A 24,066-nucleotide genomic window follows, 5' to 3' on the forward strand; every position below is an offset into this window, starting at 1 on the left:
ATTTGCAATCAATTTTTGATCTGTGAAAACCAAACTTGAGCTTAACATGACCTTGATATGTGTGTCATTTCCTTTTGATCAGTTTTAGGGATAGTAATTTCACACAAAAATAAGGTAATTACATTCAGACCAGAGATGAACTTTTACAAAAAAATGAGTAAAAGATCATAATATATTTTTTTAAAAAAATACATCTGGTTTTTATTTAAGAGGAAAACACCTTAACAAAAATCAAAGGAAGTTTTGAAAATAATCAAAAGGATCCGACAATTTTCCAGTAAATTCATGATCATATTATCCTCAAGTTATTTTGACCATTGTTTGGGTCATTTTCTTGTCAATTGATTGTAAATTCCTGTTAAGCACCATCACTGAAGATGCTATTGTTACCAGAACAATTGTTGAGAACAATTCCTGTACTGATGTATGCACACAGTTGCAAAATGACCACTGATGATCTAATTTGAACCTCAAGAGTGTTTTATGCTTATACTCTTTTGCTTTTGATTTCAAAAGTTTTTGAGATAGCTACACTTTGAGATTTGTTCCTTTTTCCTTTTCCCTTTTTACCCTTTTTATTCATATGTTCAGAAATACTCACTAGGAGATTATATTTTAAACATACTTTGTCCATAATCACTTTGACGCAATGTTTTGAGAGATCTGACCATATTTGATCATGTTTTATTACAGATCTCACATTTATCTATGATTAGGACAATTTTGACACCTTATTTTCTTAATGTGTTTTGGACAAAGTTGATTGGTCCTTTTTAAAGGTACTCAACTTGCCTTTGAGCACATGAGAGATTTTGCCTAAAGTTTTATTTCCCCCTTTTCTATGTCAGCAGTATTCTAGTGTTTTGGATGAACAAAAGTTTTGCTGAACAGAGGTACATACTTTAGTGTTTATTGAAAACATCACAAATATCGAAACAACAATTGAAATCAATTTTGAAAACATCGAGTGATCCCATAATTTATCAGATATTTTACAGATCTGAAAACTATGAGTGATATATGCATGAAAACACTTGTTGTGTGAGATTTGTTTGTCATATGACATCTTGGTTGATTTACAGAGTTTTTTGAATAACCATTTTGACCATGATTCACTCGTTACTCTGTTTTTCAACTGAATACAACCAATCCTTGTGTATCAATAACTTTTGAGCTGAACTGTTATGTCAAATTGATTGTTAGATCGAATTTGACTGTCCAGGCTCTGATACCAATTGTTGGGATCTTGGGGCCATTATGATTGTGTTTGTTTGCATAAAACGAATAAGTGCAGCGGAAATGAGTAGCAAACTTTGTAAACATAATCAAAGGAAAGTATAGATTGATAAACAATTGCTATTTCATTGAGTCAAAAGATTTACAATAGAAAGCAAATGATTACAGCAAGCTTACAATCTAAACTCCCCCTCAGCCTGATACACCAGAGTTGGTTGCACAAGATGAAAGGATTGAATTGAGGAGAATAACTCACTCAAAACGATCAAATATAACAGTACAGAATACTGTCATATTTATAGGCAAACCAAACTACTGATTTACCTCAGCTGACGTCACCATGATAGTGACATCTAACGACCTAACAAACTACAAATACTGTTCTATACAAACTACTAACATGCAACATCTGATAATCAGTAAAATGCAAAGTAAGGAAAACTACTGCTTCACGTTCCACTGTTGTAGCCTGAGCACAGATGTTGAATCTTCAGTGCATTCTTCAAAGGTGATCAGTCTTTGAGAGAGCAGTGCTTGAGTCTTCAGCAGTACTTAGGAAACAACAGTAGATAGAGCATCAGTGTTTGTCTTTAGCAGTCTTTAAGGTATCATCAGTGTTTGGTTCATCAGTTGTTGTAGTTGAGCAGCACTTAAGATTCATCAGCTGTTAGAAAACCACTGTCAAGGGGAGAGCATAGGGTAAACTGCTGCTTATTGATGGTCCACTGATGAGATCCGGTTTTGGCTTTACATTATCTGTTCCTCTGTTAGGGTTCAATCCCAACAACATTGATGTCAATGACCAAAGGTTTCTTAAAGATCTCTAAAGTGTCAGGAGAGTCTAACCACAGGGTTGTAAACTGACGTTTACTCAAAGAATAATGTTAGTTTGTAGAAAAAAAAACATGTTTAAACTTAACTATTACAACACAAACTCATTTACCATAAATTTGGATATGAAAACTCTCTTGCAATGATATTTTTATGTTGACTTGATTAGTTTTTCCCTACCTGGTACGGTTGGTCTACGGTCGTATCATGCATAGACCAAATACCTGTTGTGCACACTTTAACGTGTGATTTTTCGGTATTTATCTTATCATGAGCTTAGGAATTTATAGTATTTATAGCTAAAATTTGTCACATAATGCACCCTAGTTATGCACTATATATCATACGTAAATGCGTAATTCACCAATATAGCTTCGTTTTTTTTTTTCAATTTATTGGTATCGTACATAAATCGTTTCTGGGGCTTGGCCACGTTTACTAGTTTCATCCAAAACAACTTTTTTTGTATCATATTGTCCTTTAATTTTAGGCTAAGTTGTCATTTTTATCCAAACATTTAACTTTTTTTTGCCAAAATCCTCCCTGAGGTTTGGAACTTTTTACCATTTTCCTCTAGATATTTGCAAGAAAAAATAAACCAAATTAGATATTTGGATGAAAATGAAAAAAAAAATTCAAAAATGAAGGACCATATGCTACAAAAAAAACTTGTTTTGGATGAAACTGGAAAAACATATCCAAACGTAAAAGATGATTTTGGCAATTTTCTCTAAATCTAATATATATAGAACAATGACAAAAATAAAAATAATAATTAATTACTAATAATTCATTAAAATATAGAATTTAGATAACCAAAATGATTTTTAGCAACTTATAAAAACAAAAAACCCAAGAATATAAGGGAGTAAAATAATCAATCCCACGGGATAAAAAAAACACCAACGGCAACCCTTATTTCACGGCTTAATCCAACGGCCACAATTCACCAAGAATATTTTCTAGGCATGAAAATGATTCGCCTTTTGTCCGTCATCAACGGCTAAAATTGCATATGTTTAATCTTCCAGGACGGCGGGGCCTCCGTTTTAACGTGTGGGTCCAATCCGTTCAATCGGGCCCAATACGACGTCGTCGGTAGAGGCAATTGGAGACCCACTAATTATGTTAGTTGATTTCCTAATGGACCCCACATAATTTCAGAAAAAAACACATACATCCTCACCAGTACTTTTTTACTCTTTTTATATTTTCTCATCGTCTCTTCATTCTCTCGTTCTCGTAGTTATAAATACACATTCTTCTTCACTCTGTTCAACTCAAATTGTTAGGGTTTCGGTTTGTTTTTCACGAACACGATCGAGAATTTTCACTTCAGTGACTAATTGCTTTGAAATGATAAGGGATTTCAGTTTTGGCGGGAGATTCGAGGTGAGAATTTTTCATTCTTTTTGTATTTATTGTTGATATGTTTTTGTTAAATTTTTAGCTTATAAGTGATACACAAATGGTGCAGGTGCAGCGAGTGAATGCAGTTTAATCAAGAAAGCAATAATAATAAGCGAACAAATCATGGAGTTTAATCAAACAGAAACGCTGAACGAACCGAGCATCGACACGGATAAGCTCAGCTACGAGATATTCTCAATTCTCGAGAGTAAGTTTTTATTCGGTTACGACGATCCTAAGCTCTGGAAACCTAAACAGGTTTCTCCAGAAGTTTCCGTCACCGTTACACCGACGCCGGTAACCGTAACGGATGACACCGCCGTTCAATCAATGAAGAATCAGAGAGGCAAAATCTGTGTGTTATCAATCGACGGAGGAGGAATGCGAAGCATACTCGCCGGAAAAGCGTTAGCGTATCTCGAAAAAGCGTTAAAGTCAAAATCCGGCAATCCAAACGCTACAATCGCCGATTATTTCGACGTGGCAGCCGGCACCGGCGTCGGGGGCGTGTTCACGGCGATGTTGTTCGGGACCGGTAGCGATAACCGTCCGCTATTCAAAGCGGATGACACGTGGCAGTTTTTAGCAAAGCAAGGTATGAAACTCTACCGTAAAAAATCCGGTTCCGGTTTGGTTAAACGGATCCTCGGATCCAATAAGTCCGAAACCGGAACTAGCGGTTTTGAAACGGCTATGAAAGATGCTTTCGTCGTCAACGGAACAAGTTTGACTTTGAGAAACACGTTGAAGCCGGTATTAATCCCGTGTTACGACCTCACCAGCTCGGCTCCGTTTTTATTCTCTCGAGCCGATGCTTTGGAGAGCAGCAGCTTTGACTTTCGGCTCTGGGAGGTATGCCGTGCCACGTCCGCAACACCCGGTCTGTTCGAACCGGTTTCAATGAAGTCGGTTGACGGAAAAACTCGGTGTGTGGCGGTTGACGGTGGTTTAGCGATGAGTAACCCTACGGCAGCTGCAATTACGCACGTGCTGCATAACAAACAAGAGTTTCCGTTTGTTAGAGGAGTGGAGGATATTTTGGTAATTTCACTTGGGACTGGTCAGGTTTTAGAAGGGAATTATGATTATAGCCGAGTGAGCCGGTGGACGGCTAAGGAGTGGGCTCGGCCCATGGCTAGGATTTCTGGTGATAGCTCGGCTGACATGGTGGACCATGCTGTGGCTATGGCGTTTGGTCAAGGACGGAGTAGTAATTATGTTCGTATTCAGGTATGTGGTCCGTATTTAATTTCCCATGAGTTTAAAGTTTGTAGTTTTTTAATGAAATTGGTAATAATTTATGAGAATAGGTTTCAAAATCTGTGGGCTTTTTGGTTCATATTTATTGCCATATATGCTCCAAACAGCCCTCTGTCACTAGTATTGTGCTACTGATCATCAAAGATGTATATTTGTGGTAGTCATCATTTGAAGGTCAACATGCGACTATGTGGGGGGGCATGTTTGTGTTTTAATAAAAAGATGTAGGTTACCCATTTATCGGTTTTTATGATTTTCCAAATAAATTTATGTCTACGGTTAAAAACTATGTGGCGCATCATTTTTGTCCATTCGAGACAAACAGTTTATTATCTTAAGTTGTTCTACACAATGTTTTTAGACGTCGAACCGGTATTCTTACCGGTTCAATGGTCTGGCCGGTCTGACTAGACGTAAGAACCAGAAGGTATCGTAAATATTATAAAAATTAATAAGGTTAATCTGAAAAAAAAAATATATAAAAAACTGGTCCAACCCTTCTAAAACCGGTCTGACCGGCCGGTTTCCCGGTCCAATTGCAGGGTCGCCTGTTCAATATATCATAAATAAGTTTAAGGGATTTAACATATCAGAATAAAACAGCTTTAATATATCAGAGTTGTAATGAGATTTTATTTAATATTTAATATATAAATAGTGATATTATCTTGCCAAGAAAATACCAGACTTTGGTAAGTTTTAAAAAAAAAAAATTATTATTTGTACATTTGTAGTATTTTTCGTTTTTTATTTTATTATTTAAATGTTATTTGCTAAGCTAATCCTGGAGCGTTGAAGTAATACTTTTCCTAAATACTTTTTTTTGCTATAATTGTCACTGTGAATGAAGCTTGCTAGGGTATACAGTATAACATTTTATACTAATTACAGACCCTTCACTAAATATATATGTGTATATATGGGACTTCTCAATATAAAATCAATTTTGAGCATACAACCTTCTTTTCTTCACTAGCATTACGTATAAACACTTGTACGATTCTCTACTTAGGATTGGTTAGTGTATAAATATGTCATTAAAACCTTACAGGACCATATGGTATCAACTTCCTATTTAGGCCAGGTGATTTTAGGGTATGAACAGTTACAAGTCATAATAACAAGTTATGAAATGGGGCCTAGTAATTGGAAATTGCCATATCTTATTTTTTTGGTAAAGAGTCTTACCTTGTCTGATATCTTAATTAGTAATAGTTACCTTGGAAGATGCATGTTACTTGATTATGTGCTGTCATGCTCAACCATATTTATAACTAGATATATCAAAAATTCAGCTTTAATTTTTGTGTTTTTTCAGGCTAACGGATCTAATATGGGTCGTTGCGGGGTCAACGTTGACTCTGACGGGAGCCCCGCAAACGTGAAGTTGCTCACGGGGATAGCTGATGAAATGTTGAAACAGAAAAACGTAGAGTCGGTGCTTTTTGGTGGTAAGAGGATTGCAGAGCAGACCAATTTCGAGAAACTTGATTGGTTTGCGGGAGAGCTTGTGTTGGAGCATCAGAGGAGGAGTTGCAGGATAGCTCCCACTGTTGCTTTTAAGCAACAAAACCCTAAACCCTAAATCCTGAACTCGAAATTCTCAATTGTTTGTTGATAAACCTTTTAAAGTACCAATTTGCCTCTTCTAAAACAGTCAAACGTTTTTTCCTTACAGGTTATCAGTTTGTTTGACTGTTAAAAACATACTTATGACTATCTTAACTAGAAAAGTTTATATATTTGTAGGAATTTAGAATCACACATGCTACATCATCAATGATTTTTTTTTCTGTACATGTCTGCAATGGAGATGTTACCACCCTCACCCCACCACACCCCTACCCCTACCCTATCCCCTACCTCTACCCCCACCCCCATCCCCTCCTACTTCAGATATTCCCAACCGACATTCATATTACAAACAATGACATTTCTGAAAAGTTCCAGTGGGAATATGTGGTGAGATTTTGGCTGGTGATGCTCACTCCAGGGGCTTTTTTGTAATTTTACTAAAGTAAGTTTGAAAAGTCGCCATGAATGGGTGGTCAATCTTTGTGTGGGGAACGAAGACTTTTCTGTAAGCCGGGTTGATAACATCAATTTCCTTTTTTGACCTTCAGTTTCTTATTTTCCCTTTTGACTTCCGCCGACAAGTTCTTGGTTTAATTGTTGAATCATTGGAGCAGGCGGAGGGTATTTTGGTAATTTTAAGTTTGTAATGTGTAGTGTTTTTTTTTTTCTTTTGGTCATGTGAGTTATTTTTCGAAAATACTCAGTAAAACGGTGTTACTAGATTGTCTGTTATGTATTATTTACGTGAAAACGAATATCAAGTACTATATGGTATATGATAGACGTAACGCTGGTGTTTACTATTTGGTAATATAATGCCTGCAAGTGTGAATTGAAGCATCAACTTGGTTTGTAACAATAATTTGGTTGGATGAATAAAATATCTTTATATTTAGAAAAAGAAGTAAATAATTTGATAAGTCAAGGACAATTTGCATTTTTGTTGGCGAGATTTTGGTTGTGATTGGTATAAATGGGGTAATCTATTAGCACTGATCAATTCACTATTCACACCGTGTGTTACGTCTGAGAGTTCTGTTTTTGTGGTGGCACAACGACTATCAAGTGGCAAGCGGCAGTATGGTTTTCCGAGAGAACACTCAAGCTAAACTCTAAAACCAACGTGGGCCCGGTTAAGACGTATAGTCTGACCAATGAGATTCCCCAATTTAAGAAGTTTGGTAGGATAATACAAGAAAGTCATCGTTCAAACAAAAAACATTCATCGCACCCAAGTAATTTTTGTGATTATTTATTAGAATATAAGTTTATTTTTTCTCTAGCTTTTAATTAATAATAATTAATATAGATTAACAAGCACCTTTTGTATATATTATTATATACAAAAGTGAATACGACTTAGATTTATAAAATCTATATAAAAAATACAAATACAAATATAGATAAAAATAAAACACAATCACAAAAATGTATTTGTACACAAAAATGTAATATATAAAAATTATCAAAAACAAAATTACACTTAAAAAAACAGAAAAAAAAAACTAACAAATAAAAAGTCGCATCATCAAACACGCGACTAGTAAATCGAAGAGCATGAATAGTAGAAACTGTATATCCAAAACTTGAATAGTTAGTTGACGACTTTTTATATACAATTTTACAAGTTATAAATGGGATATATGAAATTCCCTCTGTATAGCTATTTTTAGTTTTGGATGACTTAAGTGATGAAGTATCCATAAGCGCTAAAGGGCATGGTGGTCAATAAAGGAAAAAGGTAAAGTACCAATATACCATAGTGCATGCTTCCCAGCTTTAAATTGAAAGAGATAATAGGTAAATTGAACGAAAAGGACACTCAACTCATATGTAAAAACAAGATAAAGAAATGGGATTGTTGGGGGTGATCTCGGGGGATTTGTTTTGCCTGCTAGAGTACAACCATCCTGGTGTCCACTCTATGTTTACTTTGTCCTTTACCTCAAGAGGCTAAAAGAGAAAAACAAAGGGAAAATCTAGAAAGAAAAAACTAAGTGTATAAACACATAAGTAAACTTTAAAAATGGTCCTGACATTTAGTCACTTTTGTTATTCTAATCCAAAAGTTAAACGTTTTGAATCTGAGTTCCTATGTTTTCAATTTTATTGTCATTTTCATTCAAAATCAAAATCTAGTCAGATTTTTCAGTTAATGTCCAATTTTTTTTTATCTTTTTCCTCCCTTTTAATGAAGGAGAAAAATGATCTTTTAACGTTTTATTATAACAAATTAAAAAAACTCTGACCCTTTTGCCATTCATTAAAAGAAAGGAAAATGACAAAAAAGTTAGGTGTTAACTAAAAAATTTGATGACATTCCTATATTTGTGAAAATTCATATTTTCACATAATTTCCAACACCTTTTTAAGGTTACATGTCAATACAAGCTGTAATTTACCTTATCATGTTGATTAGCAGGCGGTTATTTTACTAATATCGCACTAATTTTAACGTTATTTTACTAATATCGTGAAAATAACGTTAAAAGCGGCGGACGGTTAATCATGAATCATGTGGTAGCGTTGATAGCCGAAAGACAAAAGAGTATATGCACTAATCGATCTTTGTCTCGATTGTTGAGTGTTATTTGCCTTATGCCCAAGGCTTGATGCAAACTACTATTGAGCCGAGGGTCTCACTGGAAGCAGTCTCTCTATTCCTATGGGTTAGAGGTAAGACTGTCTATATCTTACTCCCCTCAGACCCTACCTTAGCTTTGCTATTGGTGAGATTTAGTGAGTATGATGAGTATAATGATGATGTTGATTAGCAGGGTAAAGTTGAAATGTTGTGATTTTTTTTACTAACGGGCTCTTATGATTAAAAAAAAGGATAATGACATGCCTTAAAAAAAGAAACCACCTGTTACATTGTAGTTTACTTGATGATAAAAGAAATGTCATGTTCATATTCACAATGTTCGAAGTATTTTAACCAAAGTCAAATACTGCAAGAAGTGAAAAATAAAATGGTAATAAAACATGTAATCGACCCTTGCATTTTCGAGAATTTTGTGTCGATGAACTACTTCTTCCAATTCTTCTTCTTTTTCGTCTTCCGAGTCAGGAGCTACATTACCCGGTGGGTCATGGTATTGTAGATTTTGGTAGTGTGGGTTTGGGTCATAATACACAAAACGGTCGATATTTGGTTCTTTCGGTAGCAATGTGAAATGACCCAATAGTGGCCAATACAATTTGGGTTGGCATGTTGGGCGTGGTGTAGTAAAGTGGATATTGGGGTGGGAACGGTTGGGTTAACGGTTGTGTTGGGTATGGTTCGTCTTCTAAACATAAGGTACTTGGTTTGTTTCGGCTCACACGAACCTCCGGCCTATACCGTTTTTTCTTTGTAGCAGACCCTTTTTTGCTTGGAGACATCTCCACTTGAAGAAACACGGAACTAATTATGAGGCTAATCAGTTGGGTTTATGTTTCTACCATGAGGGTTAATCTTCTAATGATTATCTAAGCTTCGTCTTGAACGTCTAATCCTGCAAAACAGAACACCGTTACTCGTTAAGAGGGGAATATGGGGGTTTCCCTCTTAACCGGACTCCGGCGTGAGAATAAGCGACTACTTTGGGGAAGATAATTAAGTATTAAGAGTGAGAGCAGAGGGAATGGAATGTTTAACCTGTGAAGTGAGGTCTCTATTTATAGCCGGAGAGGTGTAAGAGGATGTGGGCTGATGGGCCTTGGGCCGAAAGGCGACAACATAGCGGATATGCTCCTTGTCTCACTGGTGTCGACCGTTAGTGGCTTCTAGAAGTTCTCCGGCGTTGGCGCGCCTTGATTGGAGCCACGTGTCACTGTTGTCGGCCTTGTTGTCCTTCTGCCATCAGCAGACGAGTGGGGATCGTGGGACAGATGTCTCTGCCCTCTGATTGGTGCCACGTAGGCGTCCTTATGTACTTTTCGTCTTCTGCACGTCAGACGATCGTGGCGCACGATTGAACAGAGGCTGCAGGATGTCCACTGGCTCCTTTTTCCTGCCACTTGTACCTTTTGTACCTTCCTACTCTGTCTTGCGCTGCAACCTTCATGTGATTATTGCTGGGCATGAAACCACGTTGCGCGGTTTTATAGGTAGTGAAGACTCTTATCAGATTGCTAAGTGTCGAAATTGTAGTTCTCTTCTGGCTGGACCTCGCGCTTCTTCATGGGATGTGGTGTTACCCGCGTTAGGTTGCCAGTAAGAGAATTGTTTGAATAAGGAGTATGGCCTCGCGCACAGCCTTGATGAAGGTTTGCGCAGCTTTTTTGGGGCCATACCCCTTCACCACTTGATTATTTTTCTTATATAAAAAAATGTTGTAGTATGAGCCCTTCACCACTTGATTATTTTTCTTATATAAAAAAATGTTGTAGTATGAGAGTAGATGAAATGTGTAAATATTTTTTTATCTATGTGATTACTTAATAGTGTAAAAATGCATTACATTTTTTTCTTTAACTAGAATTATGATCCGCCGCAATGCGGCGCGGATTCTTTAGTTATAAGTTATAACTAAGTCGATTTAGAATGCGCACGTTATGTTGAACCTGTCAAACGGGAAAAAAATAGACGATGTAAAAACGTTCACCCACACACGCACGTTGCGTCGTGTTAACTCGCAAAATTTAGAATGAAACGTAAAAACGCTAAATCAAAGACGCGCGTTGCGATGTGTTAAGTCACAAAATTTTGAACGAAGCATAAAGCGAAAAATTTGCGGAAAATGAAAACTATGAAGGACCAAAGTTGAAAGTAAAAAAAATTGTGAAGATAGATTGCAAAAGATAAAAAGTTTTGTGCTAAAAGTAAAAAAAAACAAATAGTTTTGGGTTAAAAGTAATTTATGAAACACTTTTGGGTGAAAAGTAAAAAATAATTTTTTTATTTTTGAAATACCCTTAAAGCCAAGGTTACAACAACCATATGCATAACCATTTTTTCTTTGAAAAACCCCCAAAGCCAAGACTACAACACATAAGTAAAAAAATCAAAGTGGTTAAATCGCAAAAGATGAAAACTTTTGAATTAGAAGTAAAAAATCAAATTAATCAAAGGGGTTAAATTACCATATATTAAAACTTTAAACTTAAATTGTCAAAGATTAAATCTTTAGAGTTAAAAAGGAAACAAAGATTAAAAATTTTAAACTTAAATTGTCAAAGAATAAAACTTTAGGGTAAATTGTCAAAGATTAAAACTTTAGGGTTAAAAAAGAAACAAAGATTAAAAGTTTATACTTAAATTGTCAAAAATTAAAACTTTAGGGTTAAAAATGAAAATTTTCATTTTTTTTTGAAAAACTCCCGTAGCTAATATTACAACACATATATGCATAGTTATGTTGCTTTTTTATAGTGTATTAATTGTAACAGCTAGTATGCTGTTGGAGAACAGTCACCAAACCTCAACCCTTGCTGGTTCATGAACCTGGTTTCGAACCCATCCTGCAAAAAAAATGGGGTTGCGACGATGGTTTTCTTGAGGAACCCGCCGAACCCGGGTCTTGAACCAGTGAACGCCCCGGAATCCCTTATGGCTATAAGAAATGCACACAGTGTTTTGGGCATACCCTTTGTTTCCTCATACGTAATTATTAGGTAACACATTATTGAAAGATAGGCATCCGAAGAGTATGAATCCAAAATGTCATAAACAAGAAGTGACTTGATTTTGACATGGGGTGGGGGGGTCATACAATATGCTTATATTTTTATTAATTAATATTCTATATTAATATGGGTAAAAACAAGAAGAAATATATTTTTCTGAGAAGTTGGACTAGTGGTTAGTCATTTGGTTTTTTCCGTTGAGGTCCCAGTTCAACTTCCACTAGCATTTACTTTAAAAGACATTGGTGGTGGCAATGAAATTTAGAACTAGGCCTCTCTGGAGGTCACTAGTTCAAAACCGAGCCAAACCGGATTTTATTGCAGTGAACCTTCTTCAGGCGCGCGGGTTTTCCTCAAAACTGATGGCTTGATGGCTCGGATATACATCCAACTCTGACCGTTATGAATGAAGGTATACAATTACTCACTCGATTAAGAACCTTTCATACTTATTATTCATGATACTTATTATCCGCAGATTTAGTTGAACGTAAGACTAGAGGGTATGGAGAGCCCTATCCTCAAGAGGATGGGCCGCCACGTAGGAAGGGCTTGAGGGTGATGGACCTAGGGGTGGGGGATGAACCTCTTTATATATATATATATATATATATATATATATATATATATATATATATATATATAGGTAAGGTTCATGCGAGAACCACCCTTATTGCGAGAACCGCGAGAACCAATGTGAACAAGTGGCAATTTTGTAAATACCAAATAACTTTTAAAAAAACACGCTTACCTGCTTTACTATATCGGATTTCAAGTCAAAATTAAACTACATTTAATACAAACTTTCATGTCCACTCTCCAAAATTCTGAGTACATCCAGGTCTCTCAACGATTATCAACCTGAATCTATCAACAATTCGTCGATTACAATCGATTTCATCATCGTCTCAAATACATCATCACTTCATCATCATCAGTTCACCATATCGAAGCATTTGGATTGAGATTTTATCTCAGATTTGAGATTTTACCAGCAGTTATTTCATATTTCGTCATATAATCGAGGTTAGTTCCCAAAATTCGTCCAGTGATTATAAGAATAGACGATTCAATGAGTGTGTCCCTAAGACGGTATCGCCGGAATTAATCGCCGTCGAAATCGCCGCCGCCAACGAAATCATTGACGGATTGGTAATATAGATATGGTCATATTAATCGAGACACCGTTTGCAAGTTTATACAATTCATTTATATTGTTATATGATAGATAATTTGTCGTTTGGACTTTTATATGATAGATTATTTGTCGATTCAAGCTTCGTTTTGTATTGTGTGATATATAGCTATGCACATGTGCATATTTTGACATCACAGGTTTAACAGAATTGGCTATTAAGGTAATTCTTGTCTAATATGTGGTTATGCACATGTGCATAGATTGTAATAATAAGTCAATATCCACATGTGCATAGTATGCAATAACATGTGAATAAGGTAGTTAATGTTGATGTAGGTGACATTAGATAAGGTATTTAGTTGTATTTTGGTGTGATGTATAGTTATGCACATTTGTATTTAATGTTAGATTATGTTAATAAGGTAGTGTTATGTGATATATAGATATGCACATGTGCATATCTTGACAAAATATGTTAATATGCACATGTGCATAATTTGCCATAATTTGTATTTAATGTTAGATTATGTTAATAAGTCTATGGGATTTTGTCGCTAAATGGTGCAAGTTAGGATCAATATTCGTGCCAGATCTGAAGGATTTTGTGTATCTGCATCAGCGATACTGCGGATCTAAAAAATGGAAGCAGGTTATGCTCTCAATCATTCAGATTATGCTATTGTTTATAAGGAGAAACATGAATGATATTTTTAATAGGAAGCAAACGAATCTGACACGTCTGAAGGAGGAAGTTAACACGCTTGGGTTTCTTTGGATTAAAAATAGGGCAAAGTGCAACGCTTTAAGTATCTGTTTTTTATCAGTAACACTCGGTAAGGATCTGATTATTACCAGTAGATATATATATTGTTATTTAGGTATCCGTTTTTTATCAGTAATTTTGAAGTAATTCTGATTTCCATCAATGATTTATATGAATGTGATTCAACTCGTTGATCTGTTAACTGTGCTTGTTATGTTATCGCACAGATCTTATACAGTGCCATAGCCGACCTAGTATGTATATGTGAACCAAATAAAGCTAATAATATCATTCATGTGCATAGTGAGTTTGAGCAGATATGTTTAGGATACATGTATATGATTGTGGGTAATTAGAAAATGTTGGTGTTGTTGTTTTAGGTAATGCACATGTGCATAGTGAACTTGAGAAGTTTTGTGTAAGATACGTGGTTTTGTGTAATTAGGATATGATGGTGTTATTGTGATTTTGTGTAATTAGGATATGATGGTGTTATTGTTTCATGTGATTCACATGTGCATAGCAAACATGAGCAGCTTTGTTTAATATATGTGTATATGATTCTGTGTAATTAGATTTTGTTGATGTTGTTGTTTAAATTAATGCATATTTGCATATTGAATTTGAGCACATGACATTAAACTTTACATATGGATTGATTTTAAGCATCATTATAAGAATATGTGAAGCACATGTGCATATAGATGCACAAATTCATATCGTTACAGTGATGAAAAAGGTTGTTTAATGCACATACTAATTGAAATTGCATGTTTGATTATATTATGTTTCAATTATTATTGTAGGAAAAAAATAGAAAAAAGCGAAGAAAATAACACTTTTGTTGAGATCGAATGACAAAGGAGCAACAAAACTGCCAGATGATAAGGAAGGTAAATACAAAAGTGTTAAGTGAAAAGCCAAAAAAGGTTGGTTATCAGTCGATGATGCAGTTGGTAATATATGCACATGTGCAGCCAATTGTTACTTTCTGTTGAACGTTGTTCTTTGATGTCACGTGCAGTTATGGCAGGATAAAGAAATACAAGGAATATGACAAGTAGACGAATGCACGATGTGATGGATCTTATGCGATGGATGATAAGGGCGACAAGACAGTGGAAAACATTAATGAAAGAAAGTTGGATATAACGATGTTATATTGAAAATCATGGTTGTTTTTTGTATGATGGTTTATATGTTGGTTATTTTCTTTTAACGATAAGAGTTAATTACACAAATGGGTCCTGTGGTTTATACATAATTTTGCCTTTGGGTACTAACTTTATTTTTTAACAGATTTAGGTTCTATGGTTTCAATTTTGTAACACCTTTGGGTATTAACACCAAAATTACTTAATTAATGACTAAAATACCCTTGCATTTTTTTAAGTTTATTAATGTAACACATTTGGGTACTAACACCTAATTTTATTTAAGTTTAAATCAATTTTACAAAATCTATTTATTTTTTTATTTTCATCTTTTTATTATATCTTTTAATTAACATAAAGTCTATTTATTTTTTTTATTTTCATATTTTTATTAAATTTCTTATTTAACATAAAATCTATTTGTTACACCAGTATTATTTTTAAATAGATTTTTTAAATAAAATCTACTAGCTATATAGTTTTATGTAAATTAAATTTCTTATTAGTTTTAAATAATGTAAACCTTACTCGTTTTCAATTTTGGATATATATGATTGATAATAATAATAATAATAATAATAATAATAATAATAATAAATATCTTTCATGTAAAAAAAATTAAGCCATTTTTAACTTGTTTTTTTTTTTTTGTTCATTTACATTTTACTATTTTAGAAAGATATTTAATTTACATAAAATCTACTAGTTGCACCAGTAAAATCTATTAGCTATATAGTTTTATGTAAATTAAATATTTTTTTACAAAAAAACGAGTTAAAAAAGGCTTAATTTTTTTTAGTTTTATCTAAAATATCTAGCTATATAGTTTTATCTAAAATACCTAGCTATATAGTTTTATGTAAATTAAATATCTTTCTAAAATAGTAAAATGTAAATGAAAAAAAAAAACGAGTTAAAAAAAGGCTTAAATTTTTTTACATGAAAAATATTTATTTTTATCAGTCATTTCAATCCAAAATTGAAAACGAGTAAGGTTTACATTATTTAAAACGAGTAAGAAATTTAATTTAGATAAAACTATATAGCTAGTAGATTTTATTTAAAATATCTATTTAGAAAAATACTGGTGTAACAAATAGATTTTATGTTAAACAAGAAATTTAATAAAAATATGAAAAAATAGAGTTTATGTTAATTAAGAGATTAAAAAAAGATGAAAATAAAAAAAATAAATAGATTTTTAAAAATTGATTTAAACTTAAATAAAATTAGGTGTTAGTACCCAAATGTGTTACATTGATAAACTTAAAAAAATGCAAGGGTATTTTAGTCATTAATTAACTAATTTTGGTGTTAGTACCCAAAGGTGTTACAAAATTGAAACCATAGAACCTAAACCTGTTAAAAAATAAAGTTAATACCCAAAGACGAAATTAGGTATAAACCACAGGACCCATTTGTGTAATTAACTCTAACGATAATTTATATTTGTTTATTGGACGATGACAACTACGTGATCGTTAATTACATAATTTGATGTAATATGGTATAGTATATGTTAGAAATGCACATGTGCATAAGGTAAATTAGTATGAACAGTGGTGATATATGATGTGTTACCGAATGATTATATTCAATTTACAACGTTTTCAAATGTTATATGGTGGTTGATATAGTATATGTTAGAAATACACAGGTGTGTAATATTGTGACGTAAATGATTGTGTTGCCTATGCACATGTGCATATTTATATATTATGATGCATAGTGGTAATTCATGATGGTGTTTGGTATAGGATATGTAGTTTACAATGTTGTATGGTGTATGGTATAATATATGTTGGAAATGCCCAGGCACACATTGATGTGATATAATGTGTGGCATAAATTATGTTGGCAATGCACATGTGCATAACGTAAAGGTAGTAATGTTTAATGGTGTTTGACATAGTATATGGTGGCAATGCACATGTGCATAATGTATACGTTGCAATGTATAATAGGTGGATTGAAAATGGAGTACATGCACTTAAAACATAATGACATTAGAAACAGTGAATCGACAAGTTTAGATGCTACGGTTTCAATGTTAAAAATGCACGCGTTGGGTAATGCACTGAAACAGTGGACATATTGGTAATTTATGTTAAATGGACATGAATAAAACAATGAATATTACACTGTTAAATAGATAAACAATAAGTATAAACAATGAATGTAAAGAAAAACAAGTGATAATCAATATATAAGTAGTTGCGTGTGGAAAATCCAGTTGTTGTATAATAAGTGTTGTACATCATCACAATGTCCTCCTAGTGATTAAATGTTCTATTTAGAGTAGGGAATTCAACATCAACATCAGTGCCAACCCCACCCGTCTTGACTCGTCTTCACTCTGGTGTTTCTCAGCACGCCATAAGATGCATAAACTCCACCCATGCCTCCCCGGTTGTCGGCTTGTTCTTCCATTTTTTTTTTGTAGTTTTCAGCCACCCAAGACCCTTTGTTTAATGCCATTCTGTACATAATTGGATAGTCATCCATAAGGCACCTGTTCAGAATCCATACATAAACAGAATCCATACATCAACGACATGGTATAATTTTCAACATAATGCACATGTGCATATAAGTTAATACAATATCATTTACAATCAACATGCACGTGTGCATATACAATTCTCTCAATCTAAAACAAGCTTTTCAAGACAACGATTTAGCTCATCAATTTCTATTACATAAAGATAATATAATGAATTATATAGGTAAGATGAAAACCCATCATAGATAATTCCCAATACCAACATCACTGTAATACCTCTCCTTTTCTGACCAGCTCTAAGGTTTTTATTTTTTTAAGTCCTATTTTGAGATTGAAATTGACTTGTAAGATAGCTTATGTTTCAGTTTAATACTTATAACAATAATAGATTTAACAAGCCTTAAAATTGACCAATTAACATATAACTTTAACAAAATACCAACTTAATGCATACTTAAATAACAACTACAAGTAAAAACTAAAGTGAATGTAAACATAAATTACAAACTATACCATCTATTGACAAATTAAAGATTTATATATAAACCTTTTACCTGAGAAGATACCACTTGGCTAAAAAATCACCATCACTTCTGACCTGCAACTACCACCAAACACCAAACAATAATGCCTAATTTATTTGGGATTCGAATAGAATAAAACATGTTGGAGTATGCTATATGTAAAATTGAATTACTTACAGCAGCCATCGTCATGTCATTGCAACTTGTTTCGATTCCAGAACAACCAAATAATCTTTCAAAACAAGATTCGAATCAAGGGCAAATCATAAATTGAAATCACAGCATAAACATCTGAATTGGTTTCGAAAACTAAAACCTTCAGATGCCGTAGGTTCAACTCCAACACGAGATGAGTCAGACGAAGCCACGTGTAGCCGAAATCAGTATCCCAACGCCGTAATCAGTATCCAATCGAATCTCCTGTAAGATCGCCGCCGTGAAACTCACCGCCGTAGATCTCCGTCGCCAGTTAAGCAAAATCTCCAGCGAAACCCTAGATTGTGAATAACAATAATAGATTTAACAAGCCTTAAAATTGACCAATTAACATATAACTTTAACAAAATACCAACTTAATGCATACTTAAATAATAACTACAAGTAAAGACTAAAGTGAATGTAAACATAAATTACAAACTATACCATCTATTGACAAATTAAAGATTTATATATAAACCTTTTACCTGAGAAGATACCACTTGGCTAAAAAATCACCATCACTTCTGACCTGCAACTACCACCAAACACCAAACAATAATGCCTAATTTATTTGGGATTCGAATAGAATAAAACCTGTTGGAGTATGCTATATGTAAAATTGAATTACTTACAGCAGCCATCGTCATGTCATTGCAACTTGTTTCGATTCCAGAACAACCAAATAATCTTTCAAAACGAGATTCGAATCAAGGGCAAATCATAAATTGAAATCATAGCATAAACATCTGAATTGGTTTCGAAAACTAAAACCTTCAGATGCCGTAGGTTCAACTCCAACACGAGATGAGTCAGACGAAGCCACGTGTAGCCGAAATCAGTATCCCAACGCCGTAATCAGTATCCCAATCGAATCCCCTGTAAGATCGCTGCCGTGAAACTCACCGCCGTAGATCTCCGTCGCCGATTAAGCAAAATCTCCAGCGAAACCCTAGATTGTGAATGACGATGGTGAACAGGGGCTGAAATAAGAGGAGAGCGTGTTTTTTTATTAAAGGTCACTTAATTACAAATTTGCCATGTGTTCACATTGGTTCTCGCGGTTCTCGCAATAAGGGGTGGTTCCTAACGGATCTTTGTCCTATATATATATATATATATATATATATGTATGTATGTATGTATGTATAGGTATATGTGAGAGAAGGAGAGAGAAGAGAGGCCCGTCACAATCGTCTGTAGGGAGCCGCGGACGACGGAACGGAAGGGAGGGAGGGAGGTGGTGTGGGGGACCGGCGCCGGGGCTCGTCGGGCCTTAGCCGGCCCCATACCTTCTAGTCTGAAAAAGATAAAAAGAAATATACTGTTTCTCTGATGTCATGGTTTCCAAGAAGAGATTTGTAGCGGTGGTAATCATAAATGTCAACTCTATATTTGTAGCATCCACTTTATGTCTCCAAAATCACTTACCCCTTTTTTACCTTGTCTTTTAGGGTGTGCGGGGCACAGTTCGGTGACCCCATGCTGGGACCGAATGTGCCGATAGGGGAGGTGGCGCCAATCACTCGGGGACCAAATTCGTGGGATAGGCACCGATGAGAGGGGAGGAGAGAGAAGGTGGGCCCCATTCAATCAACCAATGAAAACTTTTTTTTAATAAAAAAACAAGTCACCTAAGAGGGGAGTGCCGCCATCAAATTGGGGTGTGAGGGGAGTTTAAGAGGGGAGTTGACGTAGCACACGAGGATTAGTTGGGCGTAAGAGAGGGCACTCCCCTCTTAGGTGAGTGCCCCTTACACTACTTCCAACTTAAAGTTGATATTTTTGTAAATCAACTTAATTTTGCATTTGTATCACATATTATATTCACAATATATAAAAATGTATACACCAATATTTTTTTTTAAATTTTCACCAAGCTACCTTTTGTGGGTTAGTCCATATATTCCAATAACTTATTAATTTGTAACTAGGTTATATTCTCGTGTGTTGCTGCGGTATATTACCACGGGTATTTGACCGACATCGGTTCGATTCGTTACAGTACTCTTACGATACATGCACTTGGTATAAAAATTATCATGTATTTTACATCAACCAAAAAAATAAAAACGAACACCGATATCGGCATCATGTTATCGGTATCGATATTCATTTATCTATATATGAACATGTATCGAAACCAATCACCATAAAATAAAATACATATACCAGTACCGATGTTGTGCAATACGGTACAGTAGTGATTCGGTTTCAGTTTATTGAAACAAAAAATTAAATACCGGTACCAATATCGTTGTTGTTAGGTTGGTTTCAATTCAGTTCACTATGTAACGGCACAATATCTCTTATGGGTTTAGGGTTTAAGATTTAGGATGCTTATTATCTTAAATATGTATAATGTAATAACAAGTTTTCTTACGATTCATTTTATTTATAAATGTTTTACTTTTTTGTAATTCGATTACACATGAAGGTTGAATACCTAACTTCAGATATATAAAGAATAATAATATAAAACATAAAAAAATCAGCTTTCATGAAGCTTCCATACAATTTTAACATTTCATAACTTTTCTTATTCTCAATAATTATTATACTATCATGACATTATTCATCCAAACTTTCTATTCATATGGATAACTAGACTCATTTATAAGTAAGTCATTGGGAATTCAAGAATGGTATGACAAACTAGACAAATGGCTTTTTCTATATGTTCGTGTACACTAATGTAGTTCCATCCATTAATCGATTCAAATATATGGTTAGGTAAGTAGAATTCATGCATAGTTATCTTTGGAAATTCTACCAACTCAATTTGCACAACGCAACTTATAAACATCCATGATAGAAAACTAAGGTGGCTGAATATGTTTTCTTAAAAAATTGCTAACTAAAACTCTGATCAAGAAGATTTCTCATTTGTTTAAAAGCTAGCAATAATATAATGCAAGTAAAGAGTTTAGGAAAGGAATGAGAAAACAAACTTATAAACGTTCAAATAGATGTTAACTAATCCATTTTACGTTCTCTCCCTGATTCTCCAATCGAGAGTTGCTTCACTAATCGCTTCTCTTAAACATAAGAGATCACCTGTACAAATTCTGCCTTCTCCGTGCGTCGCACTCCTCTCTCCGAATTCTGCCGTCAAAACAATTATTCCCCCCTTTAATTCAATGCGTTTTTTCTTTTATAATTTTCTCCACCGACTTATGTTTTCAATTCTTTAGGCCTTAGAGCATTCACATCCAATCCATCAAATTTTGTGTGTGAAGTTTTTATAATGTAAAGAGTATAAAAAGTGGTTGTGAGTGGAGGAGAGAGAAAATGTTACTGTTCATCTGTATATTTGGAGGGACACTATTCACCCCCTATAATTTTTTAATATATTTTGAAAGTGGTTGTGAGTGAAGGAGAGAGAAAAAGTAATGATAAAGGTATAAAAAATATTATTTAATTGAAAAGGAGAGAGAAAATGTAGTTTTTTTTAGTGTAATTTAGGGTGAAAATATGATAGAATGGATATGAATTCTCTTGTCTTTTGATTCTACTCTTGCACCCATGATATGCTTCTTTAACTTAAATTTTACTCTTTTGATTATCTTTCTCGTGGCTTGGATAAACCTCCACATAGTGGGCTGCCAAAAATATTAAATTGATTCGGTAATAATTAAACTTATATGTGTATACTGCAATTAATTAATTAATTGATGTGTAGCAAATTTAACCATGCAGTCTCATATGAAGCTCTACTTACAAAGAGTTTTATATTTTTTATTAGGTTTAAGGTAATCATTTTAGCTTGTTTTATTCACAACCAATAAAATATAAAAACAACTCAATGTAATATATTTTATATCAAAATCAATGCATTTTTATCATAATTAATATGAACTAGAGTTTACTTAAAATGCACCGATCAACATGTAAACATTACTATATACAACCTGTCACAAATTTTAAGCTTTAAGCAGAAATAAGAGGCAGAGGGTGGTTGTGGCAATGGGGAAGATGAAGTGGGTGCGGCAGTGGTAGTTGTGGCGGAGGGTGGTTGTGGCAGTGGTGATGATGGCGGGGGTGGTTGTGGCAGGCCGCAGTGGTGGTTGAGTGGTATGGCAGTGAAAGGTGACGAGGGCGATGGGTTGGTGATAGAGGTGTTGACAGGCGGTGGGGTTTTATGGTGGTGGTGGTGGTGGAGATGAAGGTGGTGGTGGTTTAGAGAGGGAGAGAGGGGGGTTTGAATGTGATGTGTGTGTATATTATACATTTTATATATATTTAATAATTATTTAATATATTTTGTTTTTATGCTTAAGGGTATGTTAGTAATTTCACAGCTACTTAACATCAAAAACTAACCATTATCTGCGCCAGGGACTATCTGGGAACGAAGTTGAAAAAGTTGGGGACTGTAGCTGTAATTTTATAAAGTTAGGGACTAAAGCTGAAAAAGGCCAAACCACAAGGACTATCCGGGCATTTGTCGATTTGGCCAACTAATTCGGTTAGTCAAAATCATTACAATTGTTATAACTGAATCTTGAATTACTGTCCAAATCAACTATAATGACAATTCTAATCAAGTTTCATGATTTAGTAATGGTTATTGGTTATAAGTTATAACATAGTTTTACACAAAATCTAGAGATTTTATTATGTATTAGTTAAATCCATCGATTAATTGATACACACCAACAACACCTAACAAATAAATAAACATTATAATTACTCATATTATCATTTCATAAAACAGTTGCTTGACGAACATATTGGTTTAACGAACATCAATTTTAAATATAGTAAATAAATGTTAGCAAGTTTCAAAAGTAAAAGGATAAACAGTATAATTATTCATATTATCATTTCATAAAACAGTTGCAAAGAATAACCTCACTCAGGCCAAAGAAAGTTAAGAAACTTCTGGTCGAATTTCTTTGACTAACGGACACCACCATCTTCGGAAAACTTTAACTAACCAACTTTAAGTTCAAGTTTTGCATATTCAAATACAAACCAAATTGCGAAATCCCATTATGAAAGATCACCCTTCTGTCCGAAGAAGGGAACATGGTGACCTGGCCCATCCACCCAGGATGAAATCCACAACCGGAAAACCCCCCTGGTCAACCTGAAATAAAATTTATCCCAGGCAAGACTCTAACCCATGACCTCCCATTTAGAAATTCATGGAGCTACCACTGAACCAGAAGGCTCGGTGGCACCACATTCATAACTTTTTTTATTCAAAGATTTCGTAGGCTATAACTGCTTGAAGTTGACACATTTTCCTACTGATTAATCTTGTATTCAAATCTTTAACCAAGTCTTCAATATGTTATGAGATCATTTTTTCGTTACAATAAAATATTCTTCTTGCAGAAATAAGTCCAAACCAAATTCAATGTTTGAATACTCATTATATTCCAAGTCAATACCACAAATCTCAAAACTCACAAATTCAAACCTTAAATTGCATCCAAACATTCAAAACTTGAATCAAAACCCGCTACTCACACAAATTCGAAATGCGGATATACAAGATTATCCAACTGTAACCCACATATGCATGGCGGATATCCAACTGTAACTCACATATGCACGCGCACAGACACCCACCTAATCGAACATGCAAGCAAATACACACTAAGATGCGAGGGTCTAGGTAGGTGAGGCCACCTTCTTTGGTTCTCGCCAAGAAAGATACAAGGGAATGCCAGGAAGCGAGCCGACGGTGGTGGCTTGGAACAAGAATAGTTATCTTAGATCTATGAATGCATGAGTACTGTTCATTTTACTTGGACTAGAGACGCGATAAAGCAAAAACAAGTCTAGAAAATTTGCAAAGAATCTTTAGTAACTAGGCTACAAAATTGCAAGTATAATTACATCAAATTCACTTCAAA

The 24,066-nt window shown here is 34.4% G+C and overlaps 1 protein-coding gene across 1 annotated transcript; it reads left to right on the forward strand.

Annotated features, from left to right (window-relative positions):
• Positions 1-3,282: 3,282 nt before the first annotated feature.
• Positions 3,283-7,093, forward strand: LOC110877927 (patatin-like protein 6). The gene is made up of 3 exons (XM_022126154.2): positions 3,283-3,459; positions 3,545-4,707; positions 6,056-7,093. Exons 2-3 carry the CDS (start codon positions 3,601-3,603, stop codon positions 6,320-6,322), a joined length of 1,374 nt encoding a protein of 457 aa, XP_021981846.1. The 5' UTR covers positions 3,283-3,459; positions 3,545-3,600; the 3' UTR covers positions 6,323-7,093.
• Positions 7,094-24,066: the final 16,973 nt, after the last annotated feature.

Source organism: Helianthus annuus, chromosome 9 (assembly GCF_002127325.2).
Source record: "Helianthus annuus cultivar XRQ/B chromosome 9, HanXRQr2.0-SUNRISE, whole genome shotgun sequence".
Lineage (NCBI taxonomy): Eukaryota > Viridiplantae > Streptophyta > Magnoliopsida > Asterales > Asteraceae > Helianthus > Helianthus annuus.

Excerpts from the sequence above, each read along its gene's own strand:
- LOC110877927 (XM_022126154.2), top strand. The coding sequence starts at position 3,601 with ATGGAGTTTAATCAAACAGAAACGCTGAACGAACCGAGCATCGACACG. Across the intron at positions 4,708-6,055 it reads GTAATTATGTTCGTATTCAG|GCTAACGGATCTAATATGGG; the intron begins GTATGTGGTCCG and ends GTGTTTTTTCAG.